The 15,292-nt window shown below is 42.4% G+C and overlaps 1 protein-coding gene across 2 annotated transcripts in view; it reads left to right on the top strand.

Annotated features, from left to right (window-relative positions):
• The window catches only part of LOC145351154 (nuclear receptor-binding protein-like), a 95,407-nt gene extending 80,936 nt beyond the window's left edge, over positions 1-14,471 (top strand). For both annotated transcript variants that reach the window (XM_080200829.1, XM_080200828.1), the window contains 2 exons: positions 7,636-7,691; positions 8,928-14,471. In XM_080200829.1, the coding sequence (XP_080056955.1) occupies positions 7,636-7,691; positions 8,928-9,026 (155 nt within the window). In that variant the 3' untranslated portion in view covers positions 9,027-14,471. The remainder of the gene's footprint in view (positions 1-7,635; positions 7,692-8,927) is intronic.
• Positions 14,472-15,292: the final 821 nt, after the last annotated feature.

Here is a 15,292-nt window from a genome sequence, read left to right as displayed (position 1 = left end):
CTTCCATTGTTTGCTGGAGCTGAGAGAGAGAGAGCTAAGATTTTACCTGTTAAAAACCTGTTTAAAATAAGTTTAAAGCACTTTACTCTTTGTAGAACTGTTTAAAGCATTTATTTATTGTATTTACTGCTTTAAGAATTCTGAGGGTGTGGTGAAAAGGCATTTGTGGACCAGCCTGCTTTAAATCAGCGCCAGGTTTAAAAGGAGGCCTGGTGTAGACAGCGGGCAGCGTCTGAGCGGACAGCGGAGTGAGTGGGAAGCAGAGTGAGTTAATAGGGCTTAATATCAAAAAGGGCTTGAAGGAAAAAGGCCAGGTGAGTTTGTTTGAAAAAAAAACAAGGAAAAAAAATTTTTTCAAAACTACTACAGCAAGAAACAAGGAAAAAAATTTTTTCCCCATAAAAAATTACAGTGAATAATGGAGAAAATGGAGGGGCATGTGATGTGTGGTTTCTGTATGATGTGGGAACTGGCGGACCCCAGGGTCCTTCCCAGTGACCATGTCTGCAGTAAGTGCAGGTTGCTGGAGGAGCTCCAGCTCAAGGTGGATGAGCTGGCCTCTGAGCTACAGACACTGAGGCTCATCAGGGGGAGAGAGGGTGCCCCTAGACTGGCTAAATCTAAGGGTCAGGGACAAAAGGGGGCTGCTGGGAGGAGGAGGAAGGGGGGTGAGGAGCGGAGGCCTCAGCCTCTTAATCTGCATAACAGGTTTGAGGTTCTTGCTTCCAGTCTGGAAGAGGACGAGGTTGGTGAGCAAACTGCACACGGTACAGTGATGCAGCAGGACATAGGCAAAGAGAAGGGGAAAAGGAACGTAGTAGTGATTGGAGATAGTGGGGTGAAGAGTATTGACACTGTCCTTTGTCACAATGACAAAGTGCACAGAAGGGTGTGTTGTCTGCCTGGTGCTCGGGTACAGGATGTCGCAGCTGGGCTGCAGAGGAACCTGGAGTGGGAGGGTGAGAACCCGGTCGTTGTAGTACATGTGGGTGCCGGCGACGTAGGCAAAGTGCGGACTGAGGATCTGGGGAGGGAGTATGAGAAGCTGGGAATGGAATTAAAAAGTAGAACCGACAAGGTGGTCGTCTCTGGGCTACTGCCTGAACTGAGTGCAGACGGGCGTAGGATTGACAGGATAAAGGAAGTGAATGGGTGGCTCAGGGATTGGTGTGGGAGGAATGGGTTTGAATTTATGGGGCATTGGCGCCAGTATTGGGGTAGGTGGGACTTGTTCGGGCGGGATGGGGTTGGTCTGAATCGTGCTGGGACCAGAGTGTTGGCGAATCGAGTAAAGAGGACTGTAGACAGGGCTTTAAACTAATTAGGGGGGGGGAGGATGCGAGGGTAGGTGACGCTACGAGGTCTAAAGTTAAGGATAGGGTACAGGTAAGGGAAGAGGCCGAGGATGTCCCAATTGGTGGCGTTACGGCAAATAGGGTCCAGGTGAAGGCTGGGATGAAAGCGCTTTATCTGAATGCACGAAGCATTCGGAATAAAGTGGATGAGCTGGTGGCGCAGATCGACACAAATGGATACGATCTGGTGGCCATTACAGAGACGTGGCTGCAAGGTGACAGGGACTGGGAGATGAATGTACAGGGCTATCAAGTGTTTAGGAAGGATAGGCAGGAGGAAAGAGGGGGTGGCGTAGCTCTGCTGATTAAGGATAGTATCAAGGTGGTAGCAAGGGATGATATCGGAGCCAAAGAGCAGAACGTGGAATCGTTGTGGGTGGAGATTAGGAACAGCAAAGGGAGGAAGTCGCTGGTGGGTGTCGTCTATAGGCCCCCGAATAATGATGTGGAGGTGGGGCGGGCTGTTAACACGCAAGTAAGTGCAGCGTGCAGGAATGGGACGGCAGTAGTTATGGGAGATTTCAATCTGCATATTGATTGGTCGACCCATGTTGGACGAGGTGGGCTCGAGGAGGAGTTCTTGGAATGCTGCCGGGATAATTTCCTTGAACAGTGTGTGTTGGAGCCGACGAGGGAGCGAGCTATCTTGGATCTGGTGCTATGTAATGAGGCTGGTAGAATTAGGGACCTTGCGGTGAAGGATCCTCTTGGAGAGAGTGATCATTGTGTGGTGGAGTTTCTGGTGCAGATGGAGGAGGAGAAAGTGGGTTCCCGGACACGCGTCCTTTGTTTGAATAGAGGGGAGTATGGTAGGATGAGAGAAGAATTGGCAAATGTGGACTGGGGGAGTGCGTTGGAAGGTAGGTCTGCTGAGGAGCAGTGGAGGATCTTTAAGGAGATCTTTCTTGGTGCTCAGCAGAAATTTATTCCGATGGTTAAAAAGGACAGTAGGAGGAGAGGTAATAAGCCATGGATAACGAAGGAGGTGAAGGAAAGTGTTAAATTAAAAGCGGAGGAATTTAGAGTAGCTAAGAGCAGTGGGCGAGAAGAGGATTGGGAAAGGTTTAAATGTCAACAAAGATTGACAAAGAAGTTGTTAAAGGAGGGTAGGAGAAGCTATGAGGCTGGGCTAGCACTTAATATAAAAAAGGATAGCAAGAGTTTTTATAAATATATAAAAAGGAAGAGGCTGGCTAGGGTGAACGTTGGTCCTTTAGAGGATGAGAAAGGGGAGCTAGTGGTAGGGGATGGGGATATGGCTAAGGTCTTGAATAACTTTTTTGTTTCTGTCTTCACGGAGGAGGACGTGAATAATTTGCCGGGTGTTAGAGATGGAAAGGTGGTAGGAATGGAGGGTCTTAATGACATTACTGTTACTAGAGAGGTGGTGCTCGACAGACTGGAGGGGCTGATTGTGGACAAGTCCCCAGGACCGGATGGAATGCATCCGAGGGTTCTGAAAGAAATGGCGGAGGTTATAGTGGATGCCTTGGTGGTTATTTTCCAGACGTCGCTGGATTCCGGGGAAGTGCCGGAAGATTGGAAAACGGCTAATGTTACGCCGTTGTTTAAGAAGGGTGCCAGGCAAAAGGCGGGGAATTATAGACCGGTTAGTTTAACGTCTGTGGTAGGTAAAATGTTAGAATCTGTCATTAAGGAGGAAATTGCGAGGCATCTTGAAGGGAATTGCTTGATAGGGCGGACGCAACACGGTTTCATTAAAGGGAAGTCGTGTCTGACAAATTTACTGGAGTTCTATGAGGATGTGTCTAGGGCAGTGGATAGAGGAGAGCCGGTGGATGTGGTCTTTCTGGATTTTCAGAAGGCGTTTGACAAGGTACCTCACAAGAGGTTATTGCAGAAGGTCAGGGGACATGGAGTTGGGGGTAGGGTGTTAGCGTGGATAGAGGATTGGTTGTCAAATAGGAGGCAGAGAGTGGGGGTCAATGGGTGCTATTCGGATTGGCGGTTGGTGACTAGTGGGGTGCCCCAGGGGTCGGTGCTGGGGCTTCAGCTATTTACCATTTATATAGATGATCTGGAGGAGGGAACCGAGTGCAGGGTGTCGAAATTTGCTGATGACACCAAGATTGGGGGAAAGGCAAATTGTGCAGAGGGTGTGGAGAGTCTGCAGAAGGATCTAGATAGGCTGGGCGAATGGGCCAGGAAATGGCAAATGGAATTTAATGTTGGCAAGTGTGAGGTGGTCCACTTTGGTAGGAAGAATGGTAGGAAGGACTATTACTTATGTGGCGAAAAACTGCAGCAGGCGACGGTGCAGAGGGACCTCGGGGTCCTTGTGCATGAGTCGCAAAAACCCAGCTTGCAGGTGCAGCAGGTGGTCAGGAAGGCGAATGGGATGCTGGCCTTCATAGCGAGGGGGATTGAATATAAAAGTAGGGAGGTCTTGCTGCAGCTGTATAGGGCATTGGTGAGGCCGCAGCTGGAGTACTGTGTGCAGTTTTGGGCGCCGCACCTGCGCAAGGATATTTTGGCCCTGGAGGGAGTGCAGAGGAGGTTTACTAGGCTGATACCGGAGTTGAGGGGATTGAGCTATGAGGAGAGGCTGAATAAACTAGGCTTGTACTCGTTAGAGTTTAGAAGAATGAGGGGAGATCTCATTGAGACGTATAAGATGATGAATGGGATGGATAGGATAGAGGTGGAGAGACTCTTCCCGCTCAAAAAAGACAGTAGGACTAGGGGGCACAGCCTCAAGATAAAGGGGAGGCGGTTTAGAACGGAGTTGAGGAGGAACTTCTTCGCTCAAAGGGTGGTGAATCTCTGGAATTCTCTGCCCGTTGAAGTGGTGGAGGCTGCCTCGCTAAATATTTTTAAGAAGCGGGTTGATGGGTTCTTGATAAGAGAGGGGATTAAGGGTTATGGGGAGAGGGCGGGAAAGTGGAACTGAGCCACAACAGATCAGCCATGATCTTATTGAATGGCGGGGCAGGCTCGAAGGGCTAGATGGCCTACTCCTGCTCCTATTTCTTATGTTCTTATGAATTAATTTGTTAAAGGACAGCTAGAAGGAAGCAGCATTTTTCAGATACAAAATGATTATCTTATGTACATTACTTCATCTTGCATCCCAACATAATGTCATTTTTCAGAACCGCTTCCTGGTACGTCTGTGTACCGTTTGAGATGGGCTGAACAAAACCAAATTTCAGATTGTCACAAAATTGCTCTCTAATGTCAATGCGACATGTTCTGACTTGTGATCCAATGCCTGTCAAATGCATCCAGTAATCAATTTTCTTTATTATTTCACACACCATTATTACTCCTCATCACCAAATCCTGCCCCTATTCTGATTGCCAAATAAGAGGCATTTGGATCAGATCTTGCAGCTCAAGATGGGGCATTATGAGACACTGGACCATCAGCAGAATTTTAATCAACCCCATTCTGTCACCTCACAGTCTGATATACCCCTCACTGTATCATTAAGCCAGGTGACCAGCTCCAGTACAATATAGAGCGTTCCAGGAAGAGTACAGGCCTAACAAAAAAATCAGATGCCTACCTGGTGAAGCTAAAACATTGGACTGCTTGCATGCTAAATAAAAGAAATAACATGCTAATCAGTCCCACAGATGACAAGTCAGATCAATGTTCTGCAGTCCAGCTATGTCAAATTGTGAATACAGATGAAAAAGTAAACATACTGGAGGAAGAGGCTCCATAGGTAATGCCATCCTTACTGATGGGAAAGACAGGGCTGAACATTTGCAGATCCCTTCAGTGAGAAGTGCCAAATGGATGCTCCATCTCCTCTGAAAGTCCCCAGCATTAGAGATTAATTAACTCTTCAGCTAATTTAATAAGTTCCATGTGTTATTTAGATATATCTGAATGCAACAAAGATAATACGGCCTGGTAACAGCCCAGCTGTAGTCCTAAAGAGCTGTGCGCTACAACTAGATGTGTGCTTCTTACCAAACTGTTCCAGGACACCAACAATACCTGGTAACATGGAAAATTGACAAGGTGTCTTGTCACCAAAAGTAGGACCACTGGTCGGAGCTTTACTTCGCTCAAAGGCAGACGTTTGTGGTTATTGGAAGTTAGGAGCTCCTCACTGTAGTGTCCTTGGCCCAACTATCTTCAGCTGTTTCACCGAAGATGCTCCCTTTATCGCAAGATCTCAGAAGTGGGATGTTTGCTGGTGCAATGTTTAGCACCTCTCAACTCTTGACTCCCTGAAGCTCTTCCACCATCTACAAGACCCAAATCAAGCATGTAATGGAATACTGTCCACTTGACTGGATGGGTAAACCTCCAACCATATTTAAAAGCTCCATCCAGGACAAAGCAACCGCTTGATCATCCACTGACCTAGACATTTGCTCCCTCCACCATGCACAGTAGCAGCATTGTATACCTTGTACAAGATCACTGCAGCAACTCACCTGGCTTTTTCAACAGCACCTTCCAACCTATGACCTGTCCCACCAAGATGGATAAGGGCAGCATATGCCTGAGAGTACCATTACCTCCAAGCCATGCACTGTCCTGACTTGAAGTTATATCACTGTTCCTTCACTGTCACAGGATAAAAATCCTGGAATTTCCTAACAGTGGGTGTAACTACACCACTTCGAAGGCAGTGGTTCAGAAAAGTGGCTCACCACCACTTTAAGGGCAATTGGCCTTGGTTGACAAATGCTGACCCTGCCAGCAATGTCCATTTCCCATGAAAGAATTTTAAAAACCCAAACTGGCCAATTAGCACAGGTTAATCTAGCACAATCATTATTCAAGTGGTGGAGTGTTGTTGCCAGTGTTATCAAGTGGCATTTACTCAGCAATGAGGTGTTCACAGATTGAGTTCCACTAAGACCACTTGGCTCAAGACCTCATTACAGCCTTAGTACAAACATGGACAAAAGATTTGAATTTAAGTGATGAATTAGTGCCTTTTACAGGAAGGTAGCATTTGACTAAGTCTGGCATCAAGGAACCCTAGTAAAACTTAAAAGTATTGGAAATTGAGGGGAAAATGTCACATCAAGCACAAAGGAAGATTGTTGCAAATATTGGAGGCTGATGATCTCAACTGCAAGACTTCACTTCAGGAATTCTTGATATTTTCTTAGGCCCACCCATCTTCATCTGCAACATCAATTATGTTCCCAGCATCTGTCTCTGAAGATGATGCTACTTGTTACCTTTCCATATATGACCTCCTGGTTGTTTGTCCTTGTGAAAACCAAGAATCTTAGAACACCGGGCTCTTCTCTTTCTCCCACTTCCCCCATCCCTGCCAAACCCACAAAGAGGAACAAAACTTCAAGACTCTTTCAATTAGCAACATCCAGGAATGTTGATGGAAACCTTCAAGTAGCATGATTGACACATATGGGGTTATAGCCTTAAAGCACAGCAAACTTTTAAACAAGTGAGGCTTTTCAAATCTATAAGCGGTGCACAAACTTTGGATTTTGGACAAACAGAACACGTAAAATTCTTTGGGTGAACACTTGGGCCTTTGCAAAGGTGCCTATAAGCACAAAGAGCAAGCTAAGAAATTAGTTTTTCTTTAAAAAGCTATCAAATTGCTCTGTTGACAAATAGTGGGCTGTACATAGAGCATACCTGAAGAATGCTGGAGATCCTTGTGTACTCAGTCATCACTATTTGGGTAATACAACTGAGGGAGCATTTCAGCCCAGCTCAGAGGCAAGTCCTCTGCCAGAGGTTAGGTGGAAAAGCGTGAAATTGACTTTTACCTCTTTCCCAGCCAATTTTTCAGCATCTTTGATACTCTGTGAATTTTATGATGTGACTTGATGATATTTGCAACGTTGAGTTAGCTCCTAAGTTAATCTCATCTATCTATTAACTGTTGAGAGAACGTAACAATTGTTTCTTGATATGTTATCCTTCTGTGCTGCAGGTAAATAGGGCACGGAGTTGTTTGATTCTGGCCAAGTTTTTATTGGGTATTTTGGCATAATGTGGTGCTTTCTGTCTGGAGGTGGAGGGAATTATGAGGGTCCCTAGCTATCTCATTGTCTTTTAAACAGACGAACCTTTGGAAAAAAAGGCAAAGGCCTGAGAGAATGTTGCCTGGGGAACATTTATGGGGGCATACATATTGCAGTAGTTACAAATAATGAGGTTTAAGAAAATAATGAGACAAGGAAGAATTTAATGTTTAGAAATGCCACCTTTGACAGAACCACCAACTGAAACAGCTGGGCTAAATTACCAGAAGCAAGGTCACTACTTCTCAAGCAATGAGTGGCACTAACACTTCTCTGTTCCTTCTAGATGAAAGCTGTCAGGAGCTGGCAGCAGAACTTGTGCAGCTGGGATTCATCAGTGAGGTAATCAAAAATTGTAGCATTTATTTTTTCCTATTGTGTACCACCACCCCATTGCTCAGTATTGGCTATCCAAGTGCTGCAAACACTCAGGTGCATTATCCATGCGGTCATTCCCCACATTCCTGGGCATGCAAATCAGTTGATTTATTTAACTATTTTATGAAAACTATGTAATTAGCTTAAAACTGCAAACCACATCTTCCTTCTGAACAGAAGGAATTGTAAAATATTTCTAACCGTCCTATCTTTTCATTATCATATTTCAATTGTTCTGACCAAAATGAACATCATTGAACCTCTTGTGTGATTAATAGTCGAATGCTGAACTACTGACTCTTTTCTAGAGATTAATGTGAATGAAGAGTAATAGGCCATTTAGCCCCTTGAGCCTGCTCTGCCGTTTAATAAAATCATGGCTGATCTGATTGTTACCTCAAATCTGCACCCCACCATCTCTGATAACTTATTTCCCCATTGCTTATCAAGAATCTATGCATCTCTGCCTTTAAAGTATTCAAAGAGACTGCTTTCAAGGCCTTTTCAGGAAGAGTTCCAAAGACTGATGGTGCTTAGTGAAAAATGTTCACCACATCTGTTTTAAATGGGCAACCTCTTATTTTTAAATAGTGATTCTTTGGTCTAGATTTTCCCACAAGAAGTAAGCTCTCCACATCCAGGCACCCAAGACCCTCAATCTTGTATGTTTCAGTCAAGTCGCCTCTTACTCTTCTAAACTCCAGCAGATACAAGCCTAGCCTGCCTAACTTTTATTCATAAGATAACCCACCCATTCCAGTTATTAGGAATCTAATGTGTATTTCAGAGCTCAAGGCAATTTGCATGGATATGACTGCACATGTTTGATAAGGGAATATTTGTAATTCTATTCTAATTTTTTATTAGAACTTGTCTTTTGCATGTAGATGAAATTTGTAAACCAACAAATAATTATGTATTAACAAGTGTTACAATTGTAGAAAATACTACTTGCATTTAAAATAATGGACAATCAAAGGGCTAGTTTGGAGGGTGTGACATGTCTTTATTCTGGAGGGTAATTGAAATATTGATGTTCTTTTGCTGTACGCTATTATTAAAGCTGATAGTTTTAGAAATGTGCATGGATATGGGGTGAGCGTTTGTGCTGACCCTAGGAATTGAAGAATATTCCTCTTCTAAATGTACAAACTGTTTCTTTTGTCTTTGAAGTCATTGCTTTTTCCTATCTTTGAACAGATTGATCAGAGCAGGTTAACCACTTTGCTCGAAGACGCATTCAGCAAATTCTTCTACAGCAGGAATGGCTCCCTCTCTGATGTCACTGTTTCGTCATAGCTACGCTAAAGTCATCATTTGACACAGCTACTTCATTACCGGTCTGAGACGGGCAAAAGACAGCATCACAGGAAGCCATGCATTCTGGCTCAATTGCATGTTGTAGAAGGGTGATGTTGAGTTCCCAGCTACAAATGGTGAACATCCCACCATTGAAAAGTTCTTTTGTCAGTATTATGTCCCATCTGTGCTTCACCTGTGACTGTCGTATTTTCTTTCGCCGTATGACTCGCAGAGCGCTACCACATTGGAAAGGCGCTTTTCTCTTATCAGAAGGATAGGTGGGCTGGAGGCAGGGTTTGGGGATAGAGGGGGGCGGTGAGAAGGCTGCTTAAACTGATGTGGAGACACCACCGGAGAGAGAAAAAGTGAGGGGTCTGCACACAATAAAGTGTCACTAGATACATTTTTGTGAACTTTCAATATGTTGTACTGCTTTATATATGCCAGTGATGTGCATGTTTCCTCTATGTTGTATAATCTGCACATTTGTTTTCCAAGATGGGGGATGCTAGGTGTTTTTTTTTAATGACTTCCTGACAGTGTTCTAATAATCACACGCTAAGAGCCCACCCCATGAAAAAAGGTTCCCACTATTTTTCAGTGGTGGTCACAAACCTGGGTGGTTATGTAATCTTTGAGTGGCCAGTTCGGTGAACATATCCAAGTTGGTTGCTGGAATTTCAGTGAACCATTCTGGATCTAAGCACAAAATTGAAACATCCCACTGCCATTTCTCCCACGTGTATAGAATTCCTGACCCGGAAGTGAACTTTCATTGCAAATTAATTACAAGTGTTAGGAGTCAGTTGATACACCAGGGCTGCCTTTGTTTTAACTGAATGCTTTATTGAAGCCTTCCATCACCCTGTCCCAGTCTTTTATGTAAAGCCAAACAATGATACAGACCTATAATCCTTACTGTGTAGTATTTGACTCATGCCTGCCCGAGGTTGTGTAGTAGTTCCTGCTATTCATTTTGATACAAGAGCAATCATTTGTTAGCCATGTGTTTCTGAGAGATCAGTTGGCCAAAGGAAGCTAAGATGATTTGTTTCATCTTCTGTCTTGAGCCAAATAGTGCAAGTGCCCTTAATACTAAATGGGCACTTTTTTTGGTTATTTTAATTCGTGAGCAAAGAGAAGGTGTGAAGTTTGTTTGCAAGAACCAGTTTGCCAGGAACCTTCTCTGATTAAGTCTTGCATTTTCTCATCTTAGTTTCTTGTATATGTTTTGGAATGTTTTCAACTCTTTCTGCACATAGACAATGGAATTTTCAGATAAAGGGAACTAAGAGATGCTGATGTAAGATGGTAAAAAGAATAATTTGGTGTGGGGTGGGCAGGGTTGGGGGAGAATCAGAGACTTAATTAGAATTGCTGTAACTTTTGGGAATTGCAAAATACTGTATTGTGGCGTTGTTTAAAGCCCTGTCTGCATTTCATGCAGCATTCGTTGGAGCAAATATACTGTGCTGAAAAAACAGTGCGTGGCTGTTCTTTTGTTGTTAACCCTGATTGAGTAGCAAAACAATGTGTTTGAATCTGTGTGTGGGCGAACGCTTTTCAGGTTTCCCCCTACCTTGCAACTTATGTGTATTGAAGTTGTCAGGTATGAAGGGATGATTGCCCATATTGCAGTACCAGAAAATTCTAAACACCATTCCATGTATATTGTGGAACATTGCTTGCTGTGATTTTTTTCTCTCTTTTTAAAGACATCTTTCTTTGTTTGAACTATTTGGTCTGCAATTCATTCACACTTTTGGACAAAAAAAAATTTGTAAGAGAGTGAAGTCAACAATGGAGCTTCATATTCAAAATCAATAAGAATTGGTATTTGGTTAAAATGACTTTTGGAAGTTGGTTTTTTTTTAAGGTTTTCTGTTGTATTTATTGTTGCCTCCTTGAGTTTAATAAAATTGAGACAACGTCCTGACACTTTGTCAAAGGCACATCACCTGAACATGAAAGATCTGTGCAAAACTGGTTTTGCTAAGTACACATTGGTGTGAGAGACCAATAGCCAGTGTATTCATCTGCAGTTTCATGACTGTGTCCCAGAATCTGAAAGTTGCATTTTGACTGTTGTGTAACTGCTTGAAACCTTTGAGGTAACTCTAAATTGTGTAGGTGTGACAGAGTCTACATCACTTGTCCTTTGGGGGTAAGTCACTTGTGTTGATTTATGGTATTTTGCTTAAGTAAAAGTTTACATATCACATGGGGCTCATTATTAAGTTGGCTGTTTCATAGACATATGGCTTATTTGGGGGAAACCATGCATTACTGTGTGGTTTCTTCTCAGGTTAAATACATTATTGTGCAATGTCATGAGCTGTCTTGCTTGAGAAGCAGAAGACTTATCAAACGTGGAACTGACTTGCAACCCAAGTTCAAAAATATGTATATCAAACAATGTACACGACTGTTAAAGGTCAGATTGTATCTTAGTCACTTGTTTCCAGTTAGGTTGATGAGGCTGGCAGAGACTTGACGACGACAATGGCTAATGCTTGCCTTGAGGAGCACAAGAGTCCATAAATTCAAGAAGTTGCCTATTGTTTGTAGTTTCCCTTTCTCTTCCCCCTCCTCCTCTCTCGCTAAAACAGTTATTTTATGAAAATTAATTTGGACCCAATCTGCCACTCAACAAAAATAGAACAGAATTAGTAATTCCTTCTGAAATTTTCATTCAGTTGAAGGGAACAAAGGTGTGGAGCTCTTTCTAATTTGTTAGTCACTGAATCGGTTAAAATTTACCTGTGTTGATGGTTTTGGGCACCAAGTTATATGTGTTGCTACATACTGATGACTGTTGAAGAAATGACCTTCATTTCCAAGTGTTTAGCACCCAAGCAGAGCACAGGTCAAAATTGCACCCCTGGTGGAAATTTGTTTAAATTATTTCCCTTGTTGGGGCAGAGGTTATTCTTAAAAGTCAAATTCACCATCCACTTGGATTGTTCCTTTTTCCAAATTCAATAGCTGGTATGTCACAATAGAAATTTGACTACTCCCTAAAAATGTCAGTAGATTTGTTTTTTTTAATTTGGAGGCTGATTCGGTTCTTTCTTAAAAAAAAAAGCTGCATTCTTAAAGACATTGGAAAAAATTGTCTGTTTTCGTCCATCTCCGTTGGAATCAAGATTCCTTCATGTAAATTCCTATTTTTGGAATTTATAAAGGTTTGTGATTTTAGTGGGGGGTGGGTGCTGTGGGAGGGTGAGAAAAAGCAAATTTATTAGTTTTGGTTTTCCGATGAACAAAGTTTTTAATGGTCCCTTGAGTATTCTTGGGCATTTTTCTTTCAAAGTGACAGGAATGCGCAGAATGAAAATCTTGCTGAATAAATATATTTCTTGCAGTAGTCAGTATTCATTATGACTTTCCAAGATGCTGCGTTACTGGTTTGTGTAGCAGTTTGTGAAACCATCCAGCAGGACAGCGGCCTGTGCATTTTGTCCCTTGTTTTTGTTACTTATTAGCTAATTGTTAACTGAAACAGAAATAGTTGTAATCTTTTGCTCCTCTTTCAGTAGCAGTGACCTAGGAACAATAGATTTTGCCTTAAAAGCTAGAGAAGGACAAAGAATATTGAAGGATTGGGCTGCATTATTTCCCTGAGACACTTGCATCCTGGGGAAGGGGAGGGCAGTAATGCATCAGGTGAAGAAGTGGTACAGGAGAAATGTTGCAATTTGCCATTTTTGAAAGGCTGGGAATTCTGCCCACTTAAATCCTATTAGCAGAAGAATCAGATGTAGTAAAACACAACGTAAGTACATGGGATACTGTGAATTTTCTATTCTCGAGTGATGAGCAAATGTTTTGCACTGTTTACACGTTATGACTTTCTGAATCTGCTGAAGTGCTGTGACTTGGTCTGTTGACAAGATGACAATGGTTCTTTTTCTTGGTGGAAAAAAAATTAATTCCACGCTGGGTTTGTTTTAATTGCTTTAAACACTTCCTTTTGCAACAATGGCTGTGGGTATCATTGGGTCTTTGTTCGCCAGTAGCATTCAATTACTTGTTAATGTCATGTTTTCACACTGGGAAACTCCAGAGAGATCAGTCATTAAGGCTACAATCATTGGGAGGTTACCACAGAATGTTTTATCCAGTAATAGGGAGTTTTATGCCACAACTGTTACGCACTGGTGTCCGATACTCTAGGATGATACAATCATATCCTAGGTTTCATTGGACTGGCCATGAGAGAGGAAGAGAAGTGATTGCTTTTTGCTTCAAGACTACCTTAAAGACTAAACCTGTTGTAAAATAACAGCATTTCATGGCATATGTTGGTGCCTTATAAGTACATGCCACCCAATAGAAATCAACCTCAAGATTCACGATTTCACTAATGTGATTATAATGTTATTGAAGAGCAGGCAACCCACATACCAGTGCATGTTGCTCCACTTATTATCTTGGCTATTTTGCAGCTGTCTGTTGACAGTTTTACAATGGTTCTCTCTATCTTAAACTTTGGGCATTCTAGAGATAACTGGAAGATGCCAAAATGTTCCATTTAATTGCTCGTGGTAGGTAGTAGAGTGAAAGTTCATTCGCTAGACTGACTTGCATGTGTTTTCCCCTCAAATCTCCTTTCATATGAACTGTGTTGGTGCAGAAGGCATTTGCTTTTGTAATATTGGACTTTTGTAAATGAATGTTAATTCCATATTCCTGCTGTGTTCAGCAGCTGGCCATGTTTAACAGGAATTCCCAATCTTGACTAATTCAAAAGAAAAGACACTGAGCAGAATGCCTATTGTGATCCAGAATGTTTCTTCAAGTAAATTGCCCCTTGGAACGAACTCCAATATGGCCTGGACAATCTCAAAGTAAACTTTTTTTTGTCTTTTAGGACAAATTAAACACACTTGCAGGTCTGGATTTGTTCAGAAGAGAGTGTAACATATCAGGGAAATAGTCAATTTCTTCCTTTAAGCATGTATCCCTTTCTCTATTTCAAGCTATTTCTCACCTTTTCCCCTGCTGCTCTTGATGCAAGAAGAGAGTCCTGATCTAAACTTCAATTCAAACTTTTTCCCTGATTCCCACAAGCATTCAAGTTCGAAGTAACATGGATATGAAAATGCCCAGTGTAGTTCTAGTGGGATGATGCCATCATTAAGCTATTGTTGCCGTAGGTAGTGTTTGAAGGAATGCAATTGTTATTGCCCAGTTCTAAGGAATTAAGGGAGAAGCTTACTTACTAGCTTTGCACAATGTGGTGATGCCTTGCAACATTCTATTTGTTATACTAGTTCTGTATTGTACCAAAATCCTTATTTAAATGCAAAATGTGTAAATATGAAAATAGAAAGAACTTTGAAGGTGGGTTGAAAGAATTTTCAACTGTTTTTTAAAATGGTCAGTCAAACAGCTTTCACATTTTGTTCCGCTTTGTTGAAATAAAAAAGTGCAAATTTCCATGTTGTAAGCATACTTCTTGATGGGAAAGGCAGTGAATGATCACACAAATTAGGAGCGGCAGCAGGCCAGTCAGTCCCTTGAGCCTGCTCCACCATTTGATAAGATCATGGCTGATGTGACTGTGGCCACAGCTCCACTTTCCTGCCTGTTTCCCCTATATGCTTAGATAATTGACAGGGGAGTCATTGAAATCCTGCCTTAAAAATATTCAGTGACTCAGCTTCCACTGCTCCCTGGGAAGGAAATTCCACAGACTAAAGACTCTCAGAAAAGGTTCTCATCTTGACTTTAAATGGACAACCCTCAATTTTTAAATTGCTTCCAGGAACATTGTCTTGGCTTCTATCTAGTCAAGCCCCTCAGGATATTATGTTTCAATAAGATCATCACTTTGCTAAATTCCCATGGATAACTGGCTCAACTTTTCCTCATAAGACAACACTTTCATCCCCAGGGACCAGTTGTTATCTGAACTGCTTCTAATGCAATTATAATCCTTTCTTGCATAAGGAGATCAAAACTGTACACATGCTTGTGCTCCATTGAAAATTTCAGGATACCAAAAGGCTTAAGCTCTAAGTGGTTCTCAAGCTTTCATCTGGATATTATCTATCTTTCTAGCTGTCCAGGTGCATTTTATCATGAGACCTTCCAATGTCCACCAGACATATTACTTCCTGTCTAGTTAACCCATGACTTTTGAGAGCCACCTCCTTCTGAAGCTCTATTGCCTAATATTCTTTCATGGGATGTGGCATCGCTGGCTGCCCCCACCCCCATCCCCCCAATTGCAATTAGGCAACCACATTGCTGTGGGT

This window comes from Carcharhinus amblyrhynchos, chromosome 12 (assembly GCF_965287045.1).
Source record: "Carcharhinus amblyrhynchos chromosome 12, sCarAmb.v2.hapA, whole genome shotgun sequence".
Classification (NCBI taxonomy): domain Eukaryota; kingdom Metazoa; phylum Chordata; class Chondrichthyes; order Carcharhiniformes; family Carcharhinidae; genus Carcharhinus; species Carcharhinus amblyrhynchos.
The sequence above is the reverse complement of the archived record's forward strand: the minus strand, read 5'-3'. Positions and strand labels throughout refer to the sequence as shown.